This window comes from Larimichthys crocea, chromosome XII, assembly GCF_000972845.2.
Source record: "Larimichthys crocea isolate SSNF chromosome XII, L_crocea_2.0, whole genome shotgun sequence".
Taxonomy (NCBI): Eukaryota; Metazoa; Chordata; class Actinopteri; family Sciaenidae; genus Larimichthys; species Larimichthys crocea.
Window position 1 is genome coordinate 12,972,437 of NC_040022.1, and position 16,697 is coordinate 12,989,133.

Consider the following 16,697-nt stretch of genomic DNA (forward strand, 5'->3'; position numbering starts at 1 on the left):
AAACGAACAATCTGGATGAAAAACATTCATATGAGGATGAGTGCAGTCACTTTGTACTGGAAATGTATTCAGTCTGTAATCATCTGTCCAAAGTCAGAGCTCCAATCTGTAAGGGGAACAGGAAGTGCCCTGCACTCTATGTACGGTCACTGTCACTGTTTATCAATACACAAAATCAGCATGCTTCAGTTTTGGGGTCACAGTTCAGTAGCCTACATTTTTGATATGACAGAGATAAAGCTTATATTTGTGATGTAAGATTATCAATTGGTCATAATTCTAAAGATTACAGTGCTTTAATGTGCAGACACTAAAGTTTCATCTGTCCAATAGTTTCTGGACCAACGTGATGCTTGGACAAGATGGAGGAACCCCAAGATGGTTGTGGAGTTGGAAAGAGATCATAACCAGCGCCTGACAGACACAGGACCAGCAAAGATGATGCTGCATACTAAAAGAACAGCTCCAAGCACAGCTGGAAGCATTTGGGATGATGAGTGACAGTCTCACACAATTATGTACAAAACTATGTTTTATTTCAAAAACATCAATTCAACTCCACAAACATAAAATAGGCACCAAAGTATAACTGTATGAATCAATTAGAATATAAATTCAGATTTTGTTCCTATCGTATTTCTCTCCAAAAACTTGCTGACAGAAGTTGCAACACAGCAGAGACCTTCACTATGCAGTGTGGCAGCGTAACGGCTTTGGTAACAACGAGGTTAAATATTTATCCAGATATTTAACAGATTACATTTAAAAGAAATAGATTACATTTAAGCTTACCTTCATATAAGGCTCAATATTAAAAATAAAACATGCTCAATTTAAATGGATCTTTGATAAAAATGTACAACATACTAAAAAACGAAATAGAAATCGCCAATTCTTTTAAACCCACAAAGCTCTAAAGTGAAAAGCAGACGACGTGATGACCAGACTGTCTGATTCACATGACGCAGAGACGTGTGGGAATGAAATATTTGGCAATAACGACACACAATGGATGACACTTTTTTGTCACCTGTAGGCACTGAGTTCTTGTCCAGGGTCGGTTTCACTGAACAAACCCACGGTCACTTTCAGCCCACAGTCTCGCCTCACTAAAGGCTTCTGTTCTGTTGGCAGCGCTCTACTCAGCCGGCTGGTTCTTGTTCTTCTTATTGAGGACTTTGCGGAGGCTCTCAGGCATCAGGTAGGGCCTCTCTGCACTGCCATCATTCCTCTCAAGATCCTCCACTGGAAAGATACATTAAAATAAGATTATTGGAGGCACAGTCTTTATTTTAAACATGTTGAAGCATGATTTTTTCTTAGTATTCTAAAAAAATAAATAAAAAAGATTTGGATTCAACAAATGTAAAAAGCTTTAATCAATAGTTCAGCCAGTCACCAACAATATGAATCCATTTCAAGAGTTTAATTCCTTCATTTTGCAGTGGAGACTTGTTGCCTCAAATACTGCCACATACACATTCTTTGTAAAGAGCTACTGAATGAAAAACTACATTTATTTAGAGTAAAAACAGACTACAAAGCAGCTAGCCTCAGGAAATCACCAGTATTTATTATACAGATCAAAACCTGTGCGAACAGAAGTCAGTGTGCAACATAGTGCAGCCTACTAAAGAAGTAGAGCTGATGATTCTGAGTGCATGAACTGTAAACTATTAGGTAACTGTCAAATTTAGCTCAAAAGGTGCAAACAGTCCAACGTTAACGCTGTAAATTAGGCACATCAACGGCTTCAAGTTTCTGTTGGCCAGTGGCAGTGGGAGGAACTATTGAAAGGCTAAAACTGAGTTTAGAAATGTCAGTTTCCAGACATTAATATTTCCCAACAAGACTACCATGAACCAACTCCAGACATTTCAAGCACCGTGTCATTTAAAGTGAAGAAAGACCTGGCTGTTACCGAGAGAAACGTTCTACTTATTCAGTCGTATCACCTCCAATGAGAGACGACCAGTTCAGTCTAACCATGCAACAAATTACCCATGAATATACCTGTGCACATTTTAATGTGTTCATTCCTTGCTTGATTGACCATTTGCTAACCAATTAACCAATGGCCAATTAAGAAAACAAATACTTAATACACATATTCTTCCCATGTTTCCTTGTGTTGAAGTACAGATGAGAAAAAGCTCCACTGAGCTGTGAGTAAAGGAATCCCTGCTACTTTAAGGCATGGTGTCCTGTAGCTGTGCTACACCCCGCCTCTGTGACATGAGCGGGTTATGTGTTGTTGCCCATTTCCCAATGGGCAACAACAAAGAAGCAGCTCCTTCCTGTCACAGTTTACGAGTCTTTAACTGTAACAGTTTAAAAAAAGTGCACATGGATTTTATCAGTGGACGTCTTTGCCCCAAAAACTCCTCTAAGCTGTGGACTCGTTATGAGCCTGCTCTGGTTTTGACTTGATGACTCCATCGTCCTGTTGCTGAGCAGAAGGTGATGGATCCTCAGCCTTGTTCTCCCACAGAATCTCATGAAGAGTCGAGGACATGTAATAAGGCCTTTCGGCTGAACCGTCATTGCGCTCCAGGTCTTCACCTTATTGTGTGCGTGCGTGTTTGTGAGAGTTAATGGATGGAACAGAAAATTAGTATTGAAATCAAGGTTAAAAAAAAACAAAAAAAAACAGGGTCAGTGGGAAGGGGGAGGGCAGGTAGTGAATTGTGGTAAGTGAGAAAAAAAGAAGGGAGAGACAAAAAGAGAAAGAAAGTCAAATAGCAAGCAAGCAAAGGCTCCCACAGGCAAATCAGTTAACAGTTCAACACCAAGCAGCAGCAATGGAGATCAACATACTGTCAGCCACAGGCTGTTATTTTGAAAGGGTGCTACAATTTCCAGGTGTGGCACACCATATTCATGCAATTTAGAATTAGTACCAGCCCGACACCAAAGCAATGTGAGACTTCAAGAAGCAAGGAAAGTTTGGATTTTTAGCTTAGCGTTTGTTTCTTTAAGCTCATCTGACACAATCTGAAATCTAGGTGATAAAATCAAAAATCAACAGAGACTGAAGAGGAGCTACTTACAGAAGCAGAGGAACAGCGTGTCTACACACATGGCGTACACACTGAAGAATCCATGGGCAATGAGGTAAGAGCCAACCACCACAGTCTGGTTAGGACAATGGGAAGCACATCATCAAGCCACATTATAGATCAGAACAAAAAAATTTTTTTAAAAATCATTCATCATTTCATGGGGATTAAAAAGGACCATCAAACTCACCAGGATGGGCACCCAGTAGTAGTGGAGATTGGGTGCTGTATTCTCAAAGGCCTTCACTCTCCCAGAGAAGAAGAAGAAGGCAAAGATCCCTGAGCAGAGAGGATAATAGAACACACTTTAGTTTGGTAAGTCTCATAGCCATTATATAGTACTTTATGAACTATAATCCCCATGGACATGGATTGCTTTTAAATAGTATTTTCCCAGCCATGCTGATTTCACAATGCTTCTCTGGTCTAACACACTGTGCAAGGTTGTTTAACAATTTTAGTATGAAGAATGAATGTTACAGAAGCAGACTCACCCACGAGCCCAACGATGAGCAGTTTGCCCAAAAACAAGAGGAAATCTGTCACTTTGTCCAAGACGGCCACCCTGAAGGATTAAAGACAATCATTTATCCTCTGCACATAAACAAACATTACATTTAGATTTATTACAAACACAGTGTACACTCACCTGATCAGGTTCCTCATGAGGAGGAAGAAGGCATCTCTGGCAGAGGTGCAAAAGTTTTTGCCATAAATCGCCACCTTGAGGCCAAAAACACTCATTCAATCATCAATCATATTCAAACAGTTCAACATTACAAATTGTTTTTTCTTTTAATGAGCGGGCTGTGGAATACACCAATAAGCACACACCATGATGTAAGCGTTTCTGTTTAGGAACTTGATGCATTTCTCCAGACACCAGAAGCAGCACTTCAGACAGCACAACAGGAACTTGGTGCACTTATTTTCAGCTCCTGATGGACAGAGGAGTGAACATTTACACAACACTGGAGACAAGTCTCCCAGGTCATCCCAAGGATGCATTCAGGAGGAGCTGCTTACTTGAAAACAGATTTATGTGTGACCTATGAGCGTCCATTAGAAATACTGATGATGGACTGCATCAAACTGTAATCAAAACAGAAGCAGACCTTTCAGCTTGTGGTCAAGATACTCCAGCAGAACCCTGATGATCTGAATGATTGAGAGGATAAGGGAGCCGAAGGCCAGACTTCCTGTGTGATACCTAAAACAAGGTACAGGTGACTTTCAAGAACAGAAGAAAATCAATCAGTGTTAGGTGAGAGATGTACCCAAACCTCCTCCACACACACCTGAGAGATCTCCCGAGGGAAGAAAACACTGGGAAGGCAGGCATGTCGTCCGGCTTGACAAAGGCCCAATAGTATGAGGCAAAGGCCCCGGCCAGGGTCATCTGTCCCAGAGCCGTGACAAAGTTGGCACACCAGAAGAAAAGGAAGACGTTGTAGAACTGCAAGCCGATCAGGTATTTGTGGTAAACCGTCTCTCCACCATAGAAGGCAAAAAGGCACTCGGACTGAGGACACTCCTTTTTCATTAGACTGGTCGTGTAGTTCTGAGGAAGTGACATTTTAAGGGAAGAATTAGAGATTCAAAAGGTCAATAAAGGATGACTAATGAACAAATATGAATGATTGTCATAACAATGCTAATAAAATGAGTTTACGTACAGCTGGGTCACACGTGGCTCTTGAGTGGTCGCAGGCTGTCTCATTGAAGACTTTGTAGATAGGTTCATTAGAGGTAGACAGGAAGCTGATCAGTGACGTCAAGGACAATGACTGGAAAGGACTACAAATCCCAACTTTATTCAACATCACACTATTATGACATCACATTCATTTTAGTGCACTTTCATTTTAGTGTTACATTAATGGCTCCGAGCTCCTTAGCTTGATCACTTATCCACATGTACTTTTAAAATGGATTTCTGCTTACACTCACATCTAGCAGCTGCCCATAGTGAACTAAGGCAGACTTTTAAATTTAACAGGAAGTCTGTTCAAATCCATAATTCATCAAATTCACCCGGGGCCTCAAGTGGACTTTCTCCTTCTGGAGAGTCTGGAGGGTTGACGCTTGTGATCCAGCCTCATTCTTTAAACTCTGTCGTCCTCTGCTGTCAGACCTGACCTTCCAAATCAACCCAAGTGTTAAATTGTACATTTAGAATTACTCAGAGTTGCAGGTTACTTCCACTAACACAACCATACTGTCTTTCATTCATTTATTATTTCAAGTTTTGTTATTTAAAGTTATTTTCTCTCTTACTCCAGTCATTCCTTAATACTGACAGACTGACTGACAGTCGTGTAAAAGGATACACAGCAGTAACGGCCCAGTAGGCGATGACCATGGCCAGGAGCAGGAAAGTGAACAGTGGGTAGAAAAGGGAAGACATCACATGGCCGATGGCTCTGTCAACACAAAGACATCATCATACCACACATCCATCATCACTAGGAGTATTTCAATGACCTCCTCTGTGCTGGTGCCTTTAGTCTGACACTCGAATCCAAGAGTCTCAGTAGAGGCTTTTTCAATTTAACATCTTAACTTTCATTGATCTGTTTTTCCAATTCCAATCTCTCCTCTCAACGTGCCCACAGCACTAATGTGCAGTCTGACCTGCTCGCCTCTTTGATGAGAGCGACGGCAATGCAGATCCTCTTCCTGAGGAAGATGAGGAGCAGGATGATGATGACCTCCATAATGGCCAGGATAATCACTAGAGGAGGAAGGTGGCAGAGGGAGAGGTTAGAAGAGGTTTATAATCTCACAGCAACATGACTGAATATATAAACATGTAGATCATGTGCTGTGTACTGACTGAAGGCCAGCCAAGTTTGTCTGATCTGCAGGTAGACTGTGAAGTCTGTCTGGAAGCCCAGTTGCTGCAGAGTCACATCAGAGCCTGGTTCTCCTTTCAGGGCAGCATACTCCATGTAGCAGTGGAAGATACCTAAACAGAAAACATGTGGCTTCTTTTATAATCGAAGAAATAGTAAACAACTGGATGTTTTAACTAAAGAAATTCAGATTCAGAATGTAACCCTGTGTGGTTAGGATGCCTATTTAGTTATGAACTAATCACAGGATTGCGTGCCACTTTTATCCACTTGAAGGTGCTGTTACACAAGAAAACTCTTATTCAGAGTTATGGATCATGTGTCACTACAACAGTCGCCCAGCGACACACCTGTTCTGCCTGAACCTCCACCCTCTTGTAGGTGCCGACAGACACCGAGACGACTCCTGACATTCACTGTCTCTCTCCCGTGAAAAAAGGAACTCATTTGTAGACTTCTCAGACTGGGCGCAACTAAATGACTGTGTTTCCCACCATGTTCATGTTACTTTCTGATGATAATACAAGGTTTCCTTTGATTAAATAGAACAGATGGAGCTTATGCAAATGATATGGTTGCTTTGAATAAGATAAACATAGCTAGGATACAAAATAGATTATGTAAAGAACACATTAGCCTGCACATTGTGGACACTCTGCACAGAAACATTTCCCTCACACTGTTTCCTATTGTACTGTGGTAATATACTGCATGTTAAAGGAAGATATGATGAGAAGTTTTGCATATTTCAAACACTGTCAGCAGCAACACACAATCATCCCATGTTGTGATTGGTCATACTGATAAAAAACATCATGTTGGAGGTTAAGGGAGTGTTTCAGAGTGAGCGTTACTTGCTTATAAAGCATAAACAATAGAATGATATGTAAAATCATTTTGATGCTATACTGACACCAACACACCAACTATTTGACTGATTTTGGTCAAACTGGATCATATTCTATAGAGAAAATGTTTCTGCTTTTCCATCTGATGTCAACAGTGACGCAAACTGCTGCCAAGTGTAGCTGCTGTTAGCTAATGATAGCTCACACACAGGATGAGTGTGTTCACACTGGAAAGGTAACAAAAGAAGTAGACTAAAATATGGATATAGTATGGATACCAAAAAAAAAAAAAAAGTCTGCTTCAGAGTGTGCTGCACGCTAGTTTCCCACAATGCAATGCACAAAAGAATTGGAGGGACTGCTGACAGCTGGCAAAGATAAAAAACATTTGTGTCTGGCAGTAAAAAGCTCCAAGAACATTTTTTAGAAAAACACACATTTGTTTGAAGTCCTGTGTGTTTTTATACCCGCTGCCAAAGCAGGATACTAGAGTATAGAATATACAGAATGCATTTAGCATGTACTATTCAACAGTATTCGACTTACACATGGTTTGTTGAACTCAGATCACCTGTTGTGAAATCCACGTTACAATCAGAGTTTGTCAAACCTGTCATCTGAAACAAGCTCCTGAAGGGCTGACCTACTTAGAGGTTAGCATGACAAACAGAATGACTGTGTCTTGTGTGTGCTGGCCCTTACCGTATGCTATGACCAGGATCACCAAGGCAATCATGATCCAGACCATGATCCCAGCCAGGAAGCGCAGAAGGACGATGAAGAGTAGGCTGGTGAGCATAGCAATAACCAACCCACTGGAGAGAGTGGATGGTGTGAGGAGGGGGAGAGGTGAGGTGAGGTGAGGTGAGAGGTGAGAGGTGAGAGCTGCTGGTGTTTCATTCTTTACAGACAAACTGAATCAAAGTGAAAAAAGATTTACAAATGTTTGTGTATGACTTACATCAGGATCCAGTACCAGGATTGTGTGTAATCCTCAAAGATTTTCATGGCCACCTGACGAGCCTCAATAACCACAGTGGCATTCCTGTGGAGAGATTCCTACGTGTTTAGCAGCTGAAGTGTGGCGGAGGTCCTCGAAGGGTACTATTTGTAAAATCTCATGAGGCAGGTTAGGGCAGGCAAGTTCACAGCGCTTTGTTAAGCAGTGACAGAACAGTGTTATTCTGTGTCACAGCCATTCCAGTGATGCACTTACTTGACTCCATCCACAAGATCCTTAGCATCTCTCATGTTTCCGCTTCCGTCATCAAAGTGAGAGTTGTTACCAACAGTTATCACCCCTCCAGTCTGGCCCAAAGCTGGGAAACACCTACGAGTGACTGAAGGAAAGCAGAGAGTGAGGAGGCTCCTCCAAGTAAAACTAAATAATGAATTTCTGATTCAACTCACATGGTTTGCTGGGAGTCAGCATGGCAGGACAGAGACCCAACTTGAGAATTTCTGGTACACCCTGAAACACAGTGTATCCAAAATGCATGAGAATGTGTGTACAAACCTTTATTCATTTAAAATATCCAAGGATTCAGGATTTAAACTCACCATTGAACTTGTCACACCTTCTTTGCAGAACTGCTTGTAGTAGTCAAAGTCAGTTCTGCTGGTGTAGGCTTTCAGTAACGTCATGAACTTTTCAGGGCACTTCTCCACACACATCTAAGGAGGAAGCAGCATTCACAGCAGGGCACGATTACATGGAGTGCAGTCATGATTTCAGTATACAAACTGCAGCACAGCGAGAACTATGGGGGGGACTATGTTTCAAACTGTGGTGATGAAAGGAGAAAACAAACACACACTAGGGCTAAGCAGATTTGGAGTTTGGAGTGTGTCAAACGGGAAAAAATTTACAAAATAAAGTTATAATCAAATCAAACTCAGACTAAACTGTTTTCATTGTGCTGTCAATGGACAGTTCTCTCCCACAGAGCAATGTAAACAGGAAATGGAGGCGGTGCTCACAGCTGAGAGAAAACAAATAAGTTGTGGATTATGGGTAAAAAAAAAGAATAGAAGAATACATGACGAGAGTGTGGAGTTCAAACCTGTGTGGTTGGGCACTGGAACTCCAGCAGCACCATGGGGCTGGCACACTTCATGATGTTGAAGTAGAACAACATTCGCTTGTTCCTGTTAAAACATTAAATGAGCAGAGGAAGAGAATGCTTACAGGGAAGTGCATGAGAGGCGAGGAGAGGTTTCATGAAACACACAGGGTGTCCTTTAATTATTAACATGTGCACGTGAAAAAAAGGAATTCAGGAAAAGCATCAAGAGATTCATCCGGGTTGCAGCGTTTTTATAAAAATCTGGTCTCGTCCATTTAATATGTGGGATTTAAGAAAGTGTGTTTGTCAAAGAGAGGAGGATTTATCAGACAAAAGACTCATCTCTGTACTTGTCCTGTTAGATCTTAGTGCTGCATTTGACACCATTGACCATCAAATTCTTTTACAGAGACTGGAACATCAAATTGGCATCAAAGGAACCGCCCTAAGCTGGTTTAAATCGTATTTCTTAGATCGATCTCAGTTTGTTCACGTCAATGATGAATCCTCCATGCATACCAAAGTTTGTCATGGAGTCCCACAAGGTTCTGTACTTGGACCACTTCTATTTAGTTTATATATGCTTCCTTTAGGGAACATTATTAGAAATCACTCAATTTTCATTGTTATGCTGACGACACCCAATTACCAATGACAACCAATCAGTTAACTAAACTTCAAACATCACAACTTCAAAAATTGGATGAGCTGCAACTTTCTGATGTTAAATTCAGACAAAACTGAAGTTCTTGTAATTGGACCCAAATACCTCTCTTTCAGGAGGTTTCTCCTGCAGTGTTTGCATGAATGAAAGAGTAATAGTATTTTGTGACGATAACATTGTTTTGTATACTTTGTATCTGTGGTGGTTTAATGGTCACATGACTTATCAGTGGACTGTTGCAGCCAAAGACATTTGGTAAAAAACTGGTTTTAATTTTGATGTATATTTTGATGCATTGGAGATCACACCACACTGCACCTCAGTGTCACTCAAAGGATAGAACAAAATGTCCAGCAGAGAAACATGGACCATTATAATTACAGTCTATACTTGGAAAGTAACTCACTCAAGTGGTGTGCCAGCCTGCCCACAGAACTGCCCTCTGCTGTCTGTGGGATAGATCACCTTCCTGGGGTCGCCTTGGGACCAGGCTGGGAGCACAAAAATAGAAGGCAAAGGTTACAAAAGGTTTGTTTGTATTCCTATAGGTGGGTTTTAAATTGCATTTTTATAAGTAAACCAAAGTGCAGTGGTGTTTTTTTTACCGAGTATTCCCACTGCAATATAAGCCAGAATGGCAATAATGAAGAGGATGCAGCACACGATGTCTGTGCAGCCCCTAAATGGAGAGAGCAGAGTGTGAAGAGTTTAAAGAAGCTCTCTGTACACATTCAGAGAGAGGAAAACAGAAGTCACATCTCTAGCTCACCTGTTCTGGATGGGGCCCTTAAAGGTCGGATCATACTTCCTTGGCTCGCCTATAAAGAAAGAAAAAAGACGGGGATTTATCACTCAGTGAGCTCTTTAGCTTTAGGACTACTCAAAGCATGGCTCAGTGAGAGGTCTATAACTGTACATGTTAAAACAGAAATACACCTTGCACTTAAGAGTCAGTAAAGGAGAGTTGTTTTAAGGTTAAGAGACCATACACGCCCATCTCTTCCTCCCATTCTTCTGTCAGATGACTTTTCCCAACAGGCAGACACGCCTGGCAACCCAACAAATTCCTCCCTGGTGACTAAGCCGAAGCAAACCCATGTGAAAGACACTGCCAACGGAACATGCAAAGCCACTAGAGGGGGTCTACATCACTTATTACATACAATACAACAGAAACAGAAGCTACTGCTTTCAAAAAAAGTGCTGAGAATAAGACCACTTCTGTTTTTTTGTTATCTTCAATATCTGGTAAGAACAACAAAACTTCCTCCAAGCTTCCCCATCTGAACACATTACTTAAAGCTTATTTAATAATCTCAGAAGCGTCCAGATCGTGTTCTCAGTCAAGTTTGCTGCAGGTTGAGAGAGCAATGTGCCACAGGAGCACAAAGATAGATTTTAGATAAATATTGTCTCATTTATATCTAGAATCAACAATATCTTGGTTGCCTCGTTAAGGCTTTAAAATCTCTCTAAGCACTGCCATCATTACTGCCACAGCATGTAGATGTATATGTAGCACTAGAGTCTAGACAGTATGTCAGTATGATATTGTCTGTGGCGTCCTTGTAGATAAATTATGTATGTGGTTTAGAGGATAATGCAGCAGCAAGCATTTACCACATGAGTCTCAGCTTCCTGTTAGAAAAGCCATGAGTGTAGCATTTCACATACACACCATGACACTGTATTGTGGTTCTAAAGGTGCCATTTTTGACAAGTTGGCAAATATAATCATGTCAGCAAAGGAAAGGGAGGCCTCGCTAACTTACAAGAAAAATAATGCTCTCTGAATGACACACAGCACAGTAATGTGTGTGTGTGTGTGTGTGTGTGTGCAGGAGAAAAACACTGATAAAAGCACTCCTGACTCTCACACACCTGTATAATCAGCAGAGCAACACAAACACACACACCCATTCCTCCCCCACACTGTTGACATGCTGATACTGCTGCTCCAGTTTCACTCAAAACTAATGCACTTATGTAGCACGAAAAGATCAACCAATAATCCTTTTTCTCAGTTTTTCAGATGAATAGAGAATTTAAAAAAGTTGTGAATGAATATCAAAGTGAAAACAAGAGTAGTTACCATGCTTTCCATAAAATTCTCCATCCTCTGGCATGTTGAGATTCCTTTTTGGGGCCAAATGTTGAAATGTACAGACAACCCTTTTCCTACTCTATCTGGTTGACTTCTTCTTCTCTCTCGGCCAGTGTGAGTGAGTGATCGCGGGGGAAGCTCAGGTATTGTGATGGGAGAAACCAGTCCAACCTGTCCCTCAATAGCTTTGAGCCAGCAACGCTCCACATCAGGTTTCCCTTCTGTTTATGCTGAAACAACTGCCTCTTTCCAATCTGTGCCCACACCTGTGCATCTCCCACTGTCTCCACCCACTCCCAAAAGTCTGTCTGTCTGCTCTTCCACTCTGCTTCTGTCTCAAATATGCCATGCAAACAGGCGAGTGCACTAATCTACAGGAAGCCTGTGAGAAAAGGCGTGGACATGTGAATGAGGGTGGGGACTGCTGCTGTACATGGAGAAAAGTAAACTAAAGTTGCACAGATGTAATCAGAAACGTGTGCTGGGTGAAAACAAAGAGACACCGCATGCCTGCCTGCACCGTCGCCTCTAGTGGTGTTCTGTGTCACTGCATGTGATTAGATTCAGGTGTGTAAATGCCATCACCTGAAGGGAACTGAATCCACTGAGATCTCCGCCTCTCAAAGGGATTCCTCCCATCTTGTGGGGACATTGCAGTATTGCACATTGGCTCGCTCTGTTCTGTATTACACAGCCAAAGGCGATCAGAGTGTGAGAAATGGATTCATCATTTTAACAAAGAGTCTGCAGACAGACTAAATACCACATGTTTTTTCTACACATGCTGACAGAAACAGAAAGTTGAGCTGGACTATGAGACTCAAAGTTTCCATCCATTCTGTTCTTGTTTTGTGGCCAATGTTTCTGCTCATTAGGAATTCCCATAAGGAGGCTGGGCTCTGCTGCAAATTCCACAACACAAAAACTTTTTTTCAGCAAAGGACTCTGAATCAGAGGCTGGTAGTTTCTGTGGAATTTGATTTCTTGGAGGATGATACCAGACACGATTAAACACACAGCAGATAACACATTCAAACAACAGCTCCTCACGATCCAAACTAATTCCACTGAGCCTCCACTGTGCAGTCAGACAACCTTTTAAAGACAGTGTAAAAGCAATTCCAAGATTTCTTAGTTAGAGTTAGAGGTTCAAACTGTTTTTCATCAGTTTTCAGTCCAGGATTTTGTGGGCGGTCCTTAAAGGGTGGCTCAATGACACGCTTAGGCCACTCTGAGCAGAGAGATAGAGATGAATTCATCTGTTTCAAAGTTAGTCATGTCATTTTCTGAACTCATCTGACACGTTCCAGTCACTTCAAAATGGCTGCTCGACTGCTCCCACGAGTGGATGACTTTAGCGCATTTAGCAGACACGCCCCCACCGTCCTGGAGCTGAGAATACTGTTTTTTTAACACTACTTTGACATTTGACAATTTTTGACATTTCATAAACTTGTCGATATTTTTAATCATTCACATTTGTGGTGGTGGTGTGGTTAACACTTTCTTCTTTGGTCTGACAAACTCAGAACACAGATTTATTCTGACTTTACACAGACATTAACATTCACTAAAAGGTTGATTTAACTTATGAAATGTCATGTCATGTTGTCTTTACACGGACACTTCGACATGCAGACTGGAGGAACCACAGGTACCCACAACACATGTGAACTTAATTATATTTTTATCAAGTGGCAACAATACAAGTAGCTGAGTTGCATTGAATTGAAATCACAATCACATCTGATTTCACAGCAGACTTTTTGACTTGTCTCAGGTGGAACTTATAACACTAACATGACTGTTTCTGCTGATCACAAACTAACGTGTAGTTGTATAGAACCTCTCAACTCCAATTTTAGTAACTAACTATCAGAATGTATCCTGTTACACAACAACATGACCATGTCTTTTTGTTTTAAGTTCCTGACAGATAATGAAAGCTACATCAAAGGTAAAATAAATAAAGTAAGAGTTAAAGTTAAAAAGGATCCAAAATGTTCAGAACTCGAAGGGCTATAACTAAAGGGCTGTGATCTCACAGCCAGACAGCACAGTATACAGACTAGTAGCAAAGGTTCCAGCCCCCAGCCCTTCTCTCACATGTCTTTCATTACAGTAAAGGGGTGTGGAGTGTTCAGATCTATTTACGGTGTTAAAAAGGAAGCGAAACAACCACCATACACAAACCTACAGCATAGATATATAAATATATTCTGTATCCTTCAAAAAAAGTGGTCCAGTGTCCAGAAGTGAAACAACAAAAATGTTTCCTAGCTTTTAAATGAGTTGACATCTGGAAAGACCATCTTTTCACACGACAGCAGGAATATGGAACAGTTACCTCTGAACGTGACTTCACAACAACATCTGCATGACGTCTAAGAAGTCCCGTTATCACTGTAGCTATTTCTATTTCTGTATTTCGGAGTAAGTCAGACAGAAAGTGAAACCATTGTCTAAATCATACATGTCTATGGCTAAAGACTATTTATTGACACAGTGGAACACAGGAAGCAAACACAAAGACATGTCTCTCACTATGTGACCACAACCCTTTGATAAAAATACATGGTCCTGACATTTCTAGGAACATTTGAGGAAACTACAGAACCAACAGTGGCTGCTTAAGTTCCAAAAAACGTGCCACTTTCCTCTTAATTAGGAGGGTCAGCAACCTCGTCCAAGATCAGCAAACACAGCTACTGACTGACTGGGAGAAAAGCTGACTAACACATCCGATACAGACACAGAGGGCAGCTCACTGCCGGTGGTCCTCCCCCCACATCACACTACTCTGCATTAGTGTCTAGTCTTCTCCCCAAACTCATTTTCCTGACCTTAATAACCAATCAGTCTCACACTGCTCTGAACAAGCCTTTGTGTTGCAGACTGTAGACAAGTTGGCAGAACCACTAGACAGTTAGCAGAGTCACATGATCGGGTTTGTGTGATCGGGATACGATGAAGCACATTTAGGTGGGATGGCGAGATGTTTTTGGCTGTTTGTTAGGGAGCATGAAACAAATTAAATAAAGAAAAGCTGCAAATGTAGCTAAAACAGTCTTTAAAAAACTGTACGAACATGAAAGAGAGGTCCAAGAAGCTCGGCTTCAGGTTTCAAAGCTCCTCTCCTAAATATGGCTCATAATTACATCTAATCTGCACCAGGGCATGTCTGCCCGCCTGCATCAAATCCTGTCATTGAGGTTTCTTGATATATCTCAGCCTGAAATTACTCCAACATGCGAGGCTGCGTCGAATCCTGCAGTGTGTTCTCAAAGACTCTCTCTGTGGCATGTTTGACTTTTAGTGCTCCTCTCCTTTCTCTTAGCTGCTCTGCCTAAAATTGCACTGAGAAGTATCACTGTGTGTCCCGCACTAAAAGTTCCTGGAGAAAGTTAAGTTCATCTGCAGCCTAGTCTCAACCATCTTCTCCCACGGGTCTAAATACAATAATGCTCCTCTTTTTTGCCTTGTTTTCTCGTCTGTGTCCAACTCGCGGAATCCTTGGCAAACCCTTACGCATTTATTCGTTACAAACAAGCATGAACTCTCTGCTAGAGGGACAGCAATGTGAGTCATTAGCCATCATCATGTGGGAGGCAGAGTGGGAAAGGGAGTGCGCAGAGAGGAGGACGGTAACATTTTGTCAACGCCACATCATGAGAGCCAGTCCTACTTGTCAACATCCTGACTGAGGTAATCATGCTCAGCGTGCCCCTGCAAAAAAAAAAAAAAAGACCATTTCATTTATTAAAGGCCCAAAACAAACTCCTTACACATGCTTTGTCTTCTGTGTGAATTGTTCGTTGCTTAATATCTCTTGATGAAATGCACTTCCTCAGAAAGATTAGCAAAGAGCTGGAAATTGAACTCAGCAAACAACAGGGTGTGTCACTATTAAGGCACGTTCAGAGTCTGTCTGTTTTACTGCACATCCACAGCTAAACAGACACTGCACAATACAGATGCATGAGTACACAAGCGTGGTGTGTGAATCTGTGCTTTCTAATATGAGTGCACATGAAGCAGAGGCTCTCCTCTTCACATGTTTGAGGTATTTTCTAATAAGCTCTATACATAGCTGGGTGTCAGTGAGCCTCCTGCCTGCCATACCAGTCTGAGGAATGTGGCAGCAACTGGACAAGCACCACACAAACTGGGACATTGTGGAGGCTGACAGTGTCTGTGCCGTTCACTCACACACAGCCTGACACGCTCCAAAACTTTCTTTCTCACTTGTTATATCTGCCCGAGTTCATATTTAGCGTTAGGTTGACATGAGTTCACCAGTACCAGCTAACCTGCGATAAAAAGAACAGAAAACAATAAACGCATGAATGTAAATACTGAACATTTTAAAGAGATAGACGCTGATGTATTGCGCCAAAACCAAACCAGCTAACGGAGGCTCCAGATGTACCGTTAAAGAGCGGAGCTCTCCCGGACAGCGGGAACTCCAGCGAGCTCGCGCTGGGTTGAAATAATTACCATATTTCGGTTTCTCCTCCAGCTCCATGATAACAGCGTGTTTCTCTTTCTTTTTCTTCTGGGCTGACGGTTGTCCACTGCCGGCCACTACAGCATATTTCCAGCCTGACAGAGGTGTGCGTGCGGAGCTTCTGTCAACTTCACTACTTGGCCCAAAATCTTAGACTGTCCTGCTAACGTTTAAAGGGAAAATTCCTAGGAGCAGACCGCCGACCAATGAAAACCCAGAAGAGCGTGGTCGACAAGGTGCTAAACCAATCACGTGAGCGAAGGCGGGAGCTTGTAGTCCCGGGGAATGGGTTCACTTCTAGTACCGTTAACTGAGACAGGCGCAACGAGCTGCTATAACTGCCCAATAAGCAACAACAACGGACCAAACACAATTAATATCAATATTTCATCAAACACCACAAGGTCTAAACCGCCTGTGTTTGTACATAATTGCTCATTCACAGTCATAGTGTGTCCTCATCGGGAAAGAGTGCGGTAAATCCATGGCATCGCACAACTTTTATGGGCCTGATGAAACTGAAGACAACATTAATTATAAAAGCAATCACTTCATTCATAATTCAACTCAGAGGCCTCACATTGCCTGCCCCGA

The 16,697-nt window shown here is 41.8% G+C and overlaps 1 protein-coding gene across 5 annotated transcripts; it reads right to left on the reverse strand.

Moving 5' to 3' along the window:
- Positions 1-514: 514 nt before the first annotated feature.
- LOC104930242 (choline transporter-like protein 2) lies at positions 515-16,277 on the reverse strand. 5 transcript variants are annotated; one of them, XM_019258597.2, is made up of 23 exons: positions 15,842-15,879; positions 15,282-15,322; positions 10,262-10,310; positions 10,098-10,171; positions 9,899-9,983; positions 8,826-8,910; positions 8,323-8,436; positions 8,173-8,233; positions 7,979-8,102; positions 7,724-7,807; positions 7,465-7,577; positions 5,896-6,027; positions 5,694-5,793; positions 5,390-5,482; positions 4,736-4,820; positions 4,358-4,620; positions 4,175-4,269; positions 3,894-3,997; positions 3,709-3,782; positions 3,554-3,624; positions 3,250-3,338; positions 3,051-3,135; positions 515-1,245 (listed from the first exon to the last, which is right to left on the reverse strand). In XM_019258597.2, the coding sequence occupies exons 1-23, from the start codon at positions 15,862-15,864 to the stop codon at positions 1,139-1,141; spliced, it is 2,151 nt and encodes a 716-aa protein (XP_019114142.1). In that variant the 5' UTR covers positions 15,865-15,879; the 3' UTR covers positions 515-1,138. The 5 variants fall into 5 exon arrangements, with proteins under 5 accessions (XP_019114142.1, XP_010743279.1, XP_019114140.1 ...); XM_019258595.2 differs by lacking the exon at positions 515-1,245 and adding an exon at positions 1,356-2,562; XM_010744977.3 differs by lacking the exons at positions 15,282-15,322; positions 15,842-15,879 and adding an exon at positions 16,094-16,275 and having other exon boundaries at positions 518-1,245.
- Between the last annotated feature and the right edge of the window lie 420 nt (positions 16,278-16,697).

What these genes read in the sequence shown, in the direction of transcription:
- LOC104930242 (XM_019258595.2), bottom strand. Translation starts at nt 15,864, where the DNA reads ATGAACTCGGGCAGATATAACAA. An exon ending in GATCTTGTGGATGGAGTCAA is followed by an intron (nt 7,808 to 7,978) that starts GTAAGTGCATCA and finishes ATCTCTCCACAG; the next exon opens with GAATGCCACTGTGGTTATTG. An exon ending in GCTCATCGTTGGGCTCGTGG is followed by an intron (nt 3,339 to 3,553) that starts GTGAGTCTGCTT and finishes CTCTCTGCTCAG; the next exon opens with GGATCTTTGCCTTCTTCTTC.